The sequence below is a fragment of the Acipenser ruthenus genome, chromosome 7 (assembly GCF_902713425.1).
Source record: "Acipenser ruthenus chromosome 7, fAciRut3.2 maternal haplotype, whole genome shotgun sequence".
NCBI lineage: Eukaryota > Metazoa > Chordata > Actinopteri > Acipenseriformes > Acipenseridae > Acipenser > Acipenser ruthenus.
The window spans coordinates 6,259,819-6,269,992 of NC_081195.1; the positions used below are offsets into that span (position 1 = coordinate 6,259,819).

At 38.3% G+C, this 10,174-nt stretch overlaps 1 protein-coding gene across 1 annotated transcript; it reads left to right on the forward strand.

The window, feature by feature from the left end:
* Window positions 1-3,580: 3,580 nt before the first annotated feature.
* On the forward strand, window positions 3,581-9,882 carry mmp21 (matrix metallopeptidase 21). Its single transcript, XM_034921858.2, has 7 exons — window positions 3,581-3,873; window positions 4,873-5,590; window positions 6,085-6,224; window positions 6,437-6,578; window positions 8,213-8,470; window positions 8,908-9,080; window positions 9,396-9,882. The coding sequence occupies exons 1-7, from the start codon at window positions 3,721-3,723 to the stop codon at window positions 9,699-9,701; spliced, it is 1,890 nt and encodes a 629-aa protein (XP_034777749.2). The 5' UTR covers window positions 3,581-3,720; the 3' UTR covers window positions 9,702-9,882.
* The last annotated feature ends 292 nt before the right edge of the window (window positions 9,883-10,174 follow it).

Sequence of the window (10,174 nt, forward strand, 5' to 3'; positions counted from 1 at the left end):
TAGGACTGAAGTTATTGTATTTTGTATCTTGCTCTTAATTGTACTGTAATTCTTGATATGTATTTTTTGTATACAACTGTAAGTCGCTCTATGTAAGGGTGTCTGCTAAGAAATAAATAATAATAATAATAATAATAATAATAATAATAATAATAATAATAATAATAATACACTCAATAACGAGCAGAAGCAGTTTAGCAAGTTTAGTCAGAATTGGAGAAGCAGTTCTCTTGAGATATGAAAAGCTGTAAAGCTTGAGACAGGTACGTGTGGCAAGTTAGGATGTTTTGAATTTACAATTCATGCGTGAGAAGTAATAACATTTGAAAGAAAAAGCCCTGCTGGCAAACTAAGTGAAAACTACAATGGTGAAACTTTGCAATTTCACACACACACACACACACACACACACACACTGCATAAAAACATGAACACCCAGGAAGTATTCCAATAAGAAGATAATTACAGGAAGTTTTTATTTTATTTTTTTATCAACTGTAGAGCATGTAACACCTTATTAGTAAGGTGGAAATGGATACTAGCCCCTATAATGATCTTGTTTGCTGAAGCAAATCATCAGATTATCTTTCTAAAATAGAATTTTCTGCGGGGCACTAAAGGTAGACTGCCTGCTAGAGAAGCAACCAGTTCAGGCTTTACTGAGATCCTAAACATTGGAAAGACATCACTGAAATAGCCGTGAGTGTCGCTTGTACAACTGTAAATTCCATTGCATACATTACCGAATTTGATCAGGGAAAAAAAAAAAAAAAGAGTACAATGTTGTACTTTGCCTGCAGTATTCTTTGCATTCAGAAAATCTAGTAACCAGGCAAGTGTAACACACATTACATCAAATTTATATCACAGTTAAAAAGCTTTTTATTTTTTTTTTTCTGATGCAGTGGCGTAACTGGTTTCAAAAGTGGGGGAGGGGGCAGTTTCCATAGCAGGGGTATGCATGAGGATCTTAAATAATAAAATATGTTACAAACAAGTATAACAAAACATTGCATCCCTTGTATTCTAATTAAAAGATCCAAAGACATTCCTGCGGCAAGCATTCACAATTGCACAATGTTGTCATGAGTGATGAGTGTGGCAAACAGCTATATTATTCAGTCGCTTCTGCGTCATGGAATTACAAAGCCATGGATTTAGTCTTCGAAGAGCACTGAAGCTCCTCTCAGATCTGGATCCAGGATCAGATTCCTTTAGGACAACCACCCCCTGCTCATCGCTGTGAGCGCTACAGCGAGTGTGGCATAATGCAGATTTCATGAAATTGCCCTTGAAATATATTGCTAGAAACGCTGAGGTTTCTCCACAATTGAAATACTTAAGATAAATACAGTTGTGCTTTTAAAATGATGCTTGTACTGTACTGGTATAAGAAAAGGGTGTTTTTAAAAAGTATTTTCAGCTTCCATCCACTCAAAAGATGCAGATGTAGCTTGAAACTCAAACGCAGTGTATCCACGATAATGTAAATAACACCAAGCTCCAAACTCTTTAGACGTGTTCCTGTTTACAGTTAAGAACTCAACTTTACTATGATGAATACAATAATGTTCGTTATGGTAATTGTTTATTTATTAGTTTAAAAATGTTTAGTAAAATGTGACCAAGAGTGAGTTTTTGGAACATTGATAAATAGAGATGCGAGAGTCTGTGCGATGTATTTAAACACACAAAAAAAATTAAGAATCAGTGGAAAATATTGTGAAGAATTTGGTATAATAATTGTGTAAAAAGCTGTTGGTAATGTATTCAGTTTTATTGTTGTCTATATTTATTTCCACACAGGTCATTTTGCTGTTTTAAGTTTACTGTTTCCATTTAAAATTAAAAGTTAAACTGTAAGTAGACAGACACCTCAGTGTGATAACATTAGTAAATAACACGAGCTATGGTGAATTACAAACTTAAACCATTAACGTACAGCAACGTAGTGCATCCTCCTCCTCTTTGTCCATACGTTTGCCATTTTCCCCAACATTACTGTGATCTCAGGCTGTATACAAATTTGTCAGCCGGGGTCATTAAACTGGGCGTCACGTACGTTCACTTCTCATTGGTCAGTTTCCCTAGTAAGGCGCATGCAGCTCAAGGATCGGACCAACATTACGGATCAGTGGAACCTGATCCAGATCCTCGTAGTAAAACACCATCTCATGATCCAGCTCCAGTGATCCCAGATCCCATCCCATATTTCTTCCCACTGACTTCTATACTGACTAGTGATTACATCAATAAATTATCATAAAATAAAAGTTTTACTACTACTTCAGTGTGAGGGGGACATTTCCCCATGAGTGAAAAAGTGAGGGGGACATGTCCCCTATGTCCCTGTGTAAATTACACCTATAATGTACACCATTATATCCATTCCAAGGTGTTGCACCATTGCAATTGCATGCAGTAATTACCTCGACTAACAGATTTGCTTTTCAAGGCTGTTAGGTCAGTATAAAATGCAATAGCAGATTGATCCCAGCTTACTATTTCATCTGGTTCTCAAAGGATCCTAATGTCTGAGCAGCAACAACAACGTGAATTCGTAACCCATTCCATATCCTCCCCACTCTCTGTGTAAAGTAGTGTCTCAAGTATTGGTTAAGCTTTTAAAGAGAAAGTGATCATTAAAAAAAAAAAACATATCTTTTTTATAGTTTTAATTGAGCCCACCTTGTATTCAAAGTTATCGTGTTTATGAGTGCTCTCTATAAAATCTATATATGGTTTCTTATGCAGGATGTAGGTTCTATATAATATAGCTTAAAACACAGAATGCTCTATGCAAAATAATTAGCTTCTCTTTGAAAGAGGTGAACTTTTAAGGATGGACAGCTAAATAAATACTTAATATTTGGAGCCCTTAATTATGGAACTCTTATTTTTGTATTATTTGTTTTTATTGTGGAACTCTTATAAGAATATTACACAGCACACTTATTTTTTCTGTGTAAAAGGTGTTTTTAGGAGGACCTTAAAACCTAAACAGAACAGAGCCTGCAAATCCGCCTTTAAGATTGTAGTTTAATCAATTCAACAAAAATATATTAAAATTAATAATCATTTCGTCTTTATTTACAGTATTTTGTGTCCTTAACATGTGTGTGCAATAACACATTTTAATAGCATTTCACAAGTTGGCAGTACAAAAGAGCATATATAGTGTTTGCAAATATTACAGTTAAAATTACAATAAATAAACATAAGCCTTCAGCATACTGTATATGCAATTTAAATGATAAACAATAATATAAAATGCAATTATCTCTTCAATATTATTATTAGCCCACTATTTGACATAGAATAGCATTACCTTATCAATATAAGTGTTTGTTTTTTTGGGTTTTTTTTTTGTGGTAGCCTACTAAGGAATTACTCCACGTACATTTGAAGGTTGTGTATGTAGACAACACGCAGCTCTTAGCTGGAAACCATTAACAAGTGGTTGCCATTTAGTAGTATACAGGTGACGGTGCTTTCAAAGAGGTGGGACAATTTTGCACAACTAATTTACAGTAACTGTATAAATGAAAATACTGGTTTCGTGATGACTTTGTTTTTTAATTAGAGGCGTGGCTTATTTCAGGGAATGAACAAAAAGCCAGTTCCATTCATAGATACATTAAGACGAACCATTTTCCTGAGAAGAAAAAAAAATAAACAAGCCAGTTAACTTTACCTGTGCCTGCAACCTGCGCAGCCACGATGCTGAGTCGTATCCAGCTGATTGCACTCGCCTGCGTGACCCTCATCGCTCGCTGTGCGGCGGAGAAGTTGTTCCACAGCAGAGATCACTCCGATGTCGAGATTCCAGCGGCTCATCAACCCGAGCTTATTATCGACCAAGACGCTGCACAGGTGTGTTATCAAAATAATAACAACAATTTTAAATGTAGGATTCGTTATCATCTGTATTGCAGTTTGCACTAATGAATTCTCCGGTAGCCATCTCTGCAGTAAATTACAGCTTTCCTTGTTCAATTAACCGCGGGCTTTAGAGTCATCTCCTATGGCACTTTGCATATACTGCTAAATCTGTGTCTATCTGTCACATACTTATATAGTGGACACTAACATAAAATACCGGTGTAGTGGTACCAGAAAGTGGTACTTCATCAGAAAATGGTACGCTGTCAAAAAGTGGCCTGTTTTTATTTCGAGTCTTTTAATGCATGTGCCAGTTTATGTACCAGTTCTTTTTTTTTCGTTTTTCAATATATAGAAGCAAGAAAGTATTGAATAGGCTACTACTGATCTATACTTCCTTTAAATATATACTTTTCAGAACCATTAGTTGTGTTCACAAGTTGCTACAGACCTTAACTTTGCGTTAAAACAATATGCAGATATTGGCTTTATTAGGCATTATTTTTACATGTGATTGTGTTTCCTCATTTAAACAGATGGATAGTATATATAATAATGGTATTAAATGATGTGTATATGCATGCTGCCTGTGTGTATACCAGGGACTCAGCATTTGATATGTTATGTTGGCTATAGCTAGATAATAAAGTCTGTTGTAAAGTCAGCCATTGTTGTAAACCTTGTCTGGGATTGCATACCTGCTGTGCAACCACTAAGAGGCCAATATTAGTTGTATTTCCCAACTCTTTGCTGGTCACAATGTATGGACCCAATATATACACATAAAAGTTTACAGTAGTAGTGTGTTAGGGTTTAGTGGGCTATTCCTGGTATGATTTACTGGCTGGTGATAAAATTCTGGTGTGAAGATTTTTATTTTTATTTTAGGAACAATAACTTATTAACAATTGCAAATGCTTAGTTTGTTTCTGCAGCTTTTTAGGCAGCATTCTGTTAACTAATTACCTCGCTTCTCACATTTTCTCCCAGCAATTTCTTAAAAAATATGGGTTTACAAAGCCAGTCAACTGGGAAGAAATGCAATACGAGAGTGCACCTGTCCCTGTCGATGATGACCCGGCTCCCCTGGACATCATGTCCCTGATCCGAGAAGGGGACGTGTTGACCCGAACCGGAGAGGACAGTGCCCCTGAGGACTCCACACTGAACCCAGAGTACATCAACGCTCTGAAAGAGTTCCAGAAGATGTACAACCTACCCGTCACAGGAGAGCTCGATGACACCACCAAGGCTGCAATGAATAAACCAAGGTGTGGAGTCCCAGACAAGGAGGCCAATGACACTAGCATGGTCAATGGGACGTCCAGTGATCTCAATGAGACACACCACAATAGCACTGCAGGCAGTGACGCTCAGAGTTTGAATCACACCCAGGGTGGCAATGCCACAGCAGACTCCACGGAGCCAGTCCGGAGGAAGCGGTTTCTAGAAACTCTCTTGGTCAGAAAGAGGAAGAAACGGGCAGTGGACGACATGTTCGGCTTAACAGGGCAGATGGCCTTTTCCAAGAAAATGCTGAAATGGAGGCTCATCGGAGAAGGCTACAGCAGCCAGCTGTCCATTGACGAACAGAGATATATCTTCAGGCTAGCGTTCAGGATGTGGAGCGAGATCTGCCCATTGGAATTTGAGGAGGATAACTCCTCACCATTAGCAATGATCGATATGAGACTGGGCTTTGGGACAGGTAAACTGAGCTTGTCTTATTATGTAATTACATAGATTTACTACAGTATTTGATCATATCTCCCAATCATATTGTAAAGAACCCATTGATTGCAATAAGATGTTTCCCAATTCTAGCCACAGAAGTTAGTGTGGTTGGTGGACCAAGTATTTATATGCAAATTAGGATACTAGGTGAACTGGCGACAGTATCTTTAAAGTTTAATGTGAGATAGCATCAGATGCAAGATCAGTCGCCACTATGGTATTTGGGAGGATGTTAAAGAATATGTGTCACATGACTGAAATATGAGAAACCATTAAAGAGCATTAAATCCTTATCTTATGCTGGAACGAGGCGCAACATATACAGTACAAATATACCTTTGTATAAAATTCAAAATCTACAATTCAGAAAGTTTTTACTAAAAATACAGTGCAATACATGAAATACAGACATATTCCGCTTCTATCATTCTGAACCTTTTAAAATGGTATCTGTTGTTTGTTATGAAGGGCGACACTTGGGCTGCACACAGACGTTTGATGGGGCTGGTCGTGAGTTTGCCCACGCCTGGTACCTTGGAGACATTCACTTTGATGATGACGAGCATTTCACTGCTCCCAACAGCGACAATGGAATCAGTTTGCTCAAAGTACGTACCAACTGCCATTGCGAAAGATCTCGTAAAGAAATCAGTGTGGATATAGCACCTTTGTTGTTTGGCGATAAACATAAATAAAAAGGATTTGTGTTACTGCAAAAAAAATATTTAAAAATTCCATATTTAAAAAAGTTTTTATATTGCTCTTTGTGTTGCTTTTTTGAGATGTTTTACATCAAAGCTCTCTGGAAACTCTTGTGCAGGTTGCAGTTCATGAGATTGGACACGTTTTGGGATTACCACACATCTACAGGACTGGGTCCATCATGCAGCCTAGTTATATCCCCCAGGATTCAGACTTCGAAATCGACTGGCTGGACAGGAAAGCTATCCAGCATCTTTATGGTAAGATCTCAATCGAGTTATGGTTCAAGTATTCAAGTGTTGATGACAGACTTCCAGCTATACTGTAGTAAGCCTACTGTATAACCAAACACACCAGCACTGTAACCGAATCAGAGTGGAACGAAGCACGGTGGTTTTCAAACAGGAGTGTAAAGATTCTACTCGACACCCCCAGTGGGTGCGACTGTAATATTTCTGCAGTGTGTGTTGCAGTAGTGATTTAAAGCTTCCCTATGCCAGAAGCAAGTGGTAAACTTGTCACTACAGCCTGTTCTTTGTAAATTAAGATATCAGTCTAAATGATAAAACTTTGGTATCTTAAAATACACTTCCAGTGAAGTACATACATCTACGCTTAAAGAAAATCACTTAATAATATGAACAATTGAATTAAACACAATATTTTAATTAAAAAAAACCCTATTCAGATGTAATTTGATGCTGCTTACTGTTTAATGTCCAAATGATACTCCCCCTTGTGTAATGTTCTGTTTACCTTTACTAATGCATTATTAGCTATTCAAGCATGAATCATTAGCAAACATTATATTTATACTATATACTATATTATACTATATTTATGTCTATTTATATTTATACATTTCTGCCTAGAGTAACAAACCTGTCATTGGTAGTTTAATGGCTGGATTATTATAGGTTAAACCTATGCAGCTTCCACCTCCAAATCATTTATTTTCATAGCATGTAAAAATAAAGTTGGCATTTTCAATGGTTTGTGACAAAGGAAGCTTTTGAAGTGGGAGTGTGCGATATAATAATAGGAGTTTACATGTACAGTATATAAACAAGTGATCTCAGTCAAGAACTACACTAAACATGTGTCTTAGAGTTTTACCAAGGAAGTCATCTTTTTTTTTTTTTTTTTTAATAAATTTAGTCGTTGCCAATTATTTTTTATTATTTTCTCGCAATTTGAAATGGCCAATTATGATTTGAAGCTCAGCTCACCGCTACCACCCCTGCTCTGACTCGGGAGGGCGAAGACCAGCGTGTGCCGTCAGCCGACCACTTTTTTTCACACTGCGGACTCACCATGCAGCCACCAAAGAGCTACAGCGTCGGAGGACAACGCAGCTCTTAGGCAGCTTACAGGCAAGCCTGCAGGTGCCCAGCCAGACTACAGGGGTCGCTGGTGCGCGGTGAGCCGAGGACACCCTGGCCGACCTAACCCTCCCTCCCCCCGGGCGATACTTGGCCAATTGTGTGCCGCCCCCTAGGAGCTCCCATCCACGGTCGGCTGTGGAATAGCCTGGACTCGAACTCGCGACGTCCAGACTATAGAGCGCATCCTGCACTCCATGTGGAGCACCTTTACTGGATGTGCCACTCGGGATCCCCAAGGAAGTCATCTTTTTAAAGGCTTTTATATACCTGTACAATTTCTGTGGCAATTTTAATTAGGTTTTTACTGAGGTTAGAAAAGAAGATATTTGTGTTCTTGATAGTTTTCAATGCTTTTAAGCTACTCAAGTATTTAAGTCTTGTTCCTGAAACTGTTTTTAAGAACAAATTTGTGAATAAGGCCCTGTTTATTTCTGACCATTGAACTTGCTCTAGTTTTGTCTAGTGCATTTATTAATGGATGCAATTACTGAGTCTCTGTTTCTCTTCAGGTGGGTGTGTAGGTCCCTTTAGCACTGTGTTCGACTGGATCCGGAAAGAGAGAACCCCATACGGTGAACTGGTGGTCCGGTTTAACACATACTTCCTCCGTGACAGCTGGTACTGGCTGTACGAGAACCGCAACAACAGGACCCGTTACGGGGACCCCATCGCTCTGCAAGTAGGCTGGCATGGCATCCCCTCGGATGGCATCGATGGGTTTGCCCACGTGTGGACCTGGAGAATTGATGCTGTCTACTTCTTTAAAGGTATCAATAGTTTTAATGTATCTCAGTATACCGACTTTGACAAACCAGTAAATATTGAGGTTGATGATGCAAGAGCTGTGGGAGTATTTCTAATATTTCTTCATAGAATGTCTACACTTGTATAATGTATTTCCACCACAAAATTTACTTCATTACTTACATTGCTTTGCCTGGAAAGTAAATGTAATCAAATCATTGCATGGTTTATAAATTCAATTTTGGCCCGCCCTCTCCCTGGAAACCCAGCCGGGGCAAAAAGACAGCAATATGTTTGGCATTTACAGCAATTTCTCCTCACATTATTTTTGGTGTATGGTGGTGGAGACAGTGTAGACTGTTCGCTAATAGTGTTTTGCTCACAGAAAATGCAGGAGATAATTAAAAGCCCTTGCGTGTCTTTGCCATCACTCACTGTGTGATTTCATCTCTCTGATTAGGCACTCAGTACTGGAGGTACGACAGCGAGAACGATCAAGCGTACACAGAAGACCCTGAAGGACACAAATACCCCCGGCTGATATCTGAAGGGTTCCCCGGCATCCCCAGCCCCATTGACACAGTCTTCTACGATAGGAGAGACTACAAAATGTACTTCTTCAAAGACTCACTGGTAAGGGTCTCATCTCAATCTGCACAACACTGAAAGGCTAAATACCCTGAAAAAATGAAATAGTTAAGAATAAGGTCCTGTTTGTACAATATGTTCACAATCTAGTGTTATGTCTACCCTTGATCTATACTATAGCTGTATTTCCTTTTTTCAATAGCTTCCCCTAACCATTAATATAATGGGAGCAGAAAACTTACACCTGGGGAACAGAAGGCCAGGGAATGTGATATTCCAGTTTATAAGAACCAATTAGAGAGGTCAGGCAGTGAAAACACCAAAGCGCAGCCGGCTAAAGGGTTTCTCAATTCTCAACAGGTGCATGCCTTCGATGTGAACAAAAACCAGAAAGACAGCGGCTTTCCCAAGAGAATCACAGACGTGTTCCCAGCCGTGGTGCCCAATGACCACCCTGCTGGAAACCTGGATGCTGTGTATTTCTCTTACACCCACAACTCTGTCTTCTTCTTCAAGGGCATGTACTTCTGGAAGGTTGTCGACAACCCAGACAGGCTTAAAAACCCATCCTTGCCCTACAACGGGCTCATGCCTCGTCAAAATGTGGCTAACCAGTGGTACGACATTTGCAACGTGCACTCTTCAGTGTTAAAAATTAAGTCCTAGAGCCTAGAAGCTGGGATATTTTAATGACGGGTGTAAATGTAGCATTTACTGAAGAAATTCAAAGAGATTTTATATACTGTATATAGGAGTACAAGGGCTATGCAGAACATTGTAATGACTTTCTCTTTAATAAAAAGAACCCACAATTACAGCACATGTTCTGACCAAAAGTCCCATTAAAATATGGTTATATATATATATATATATATATATATATATATATATATATATATATATATATATATATATAGCCTTTTCTGTATTGGGACCTTATGTTATAGACATACCTTTTGTTGTCTTAATTGTAAGATGTATTTCTTTTCTTCTCAATTTAAATATTTATAATTACGAGTGCAGTTCTAGTGTGATGAAATCAAAAATAAAATAAAAAGATCAATGTAGATTCCTGATTTTGATATATGTATAAATGTCTCCACTTAATGTTTACTTTGTGTTGTAGATTTTTTGTGTTT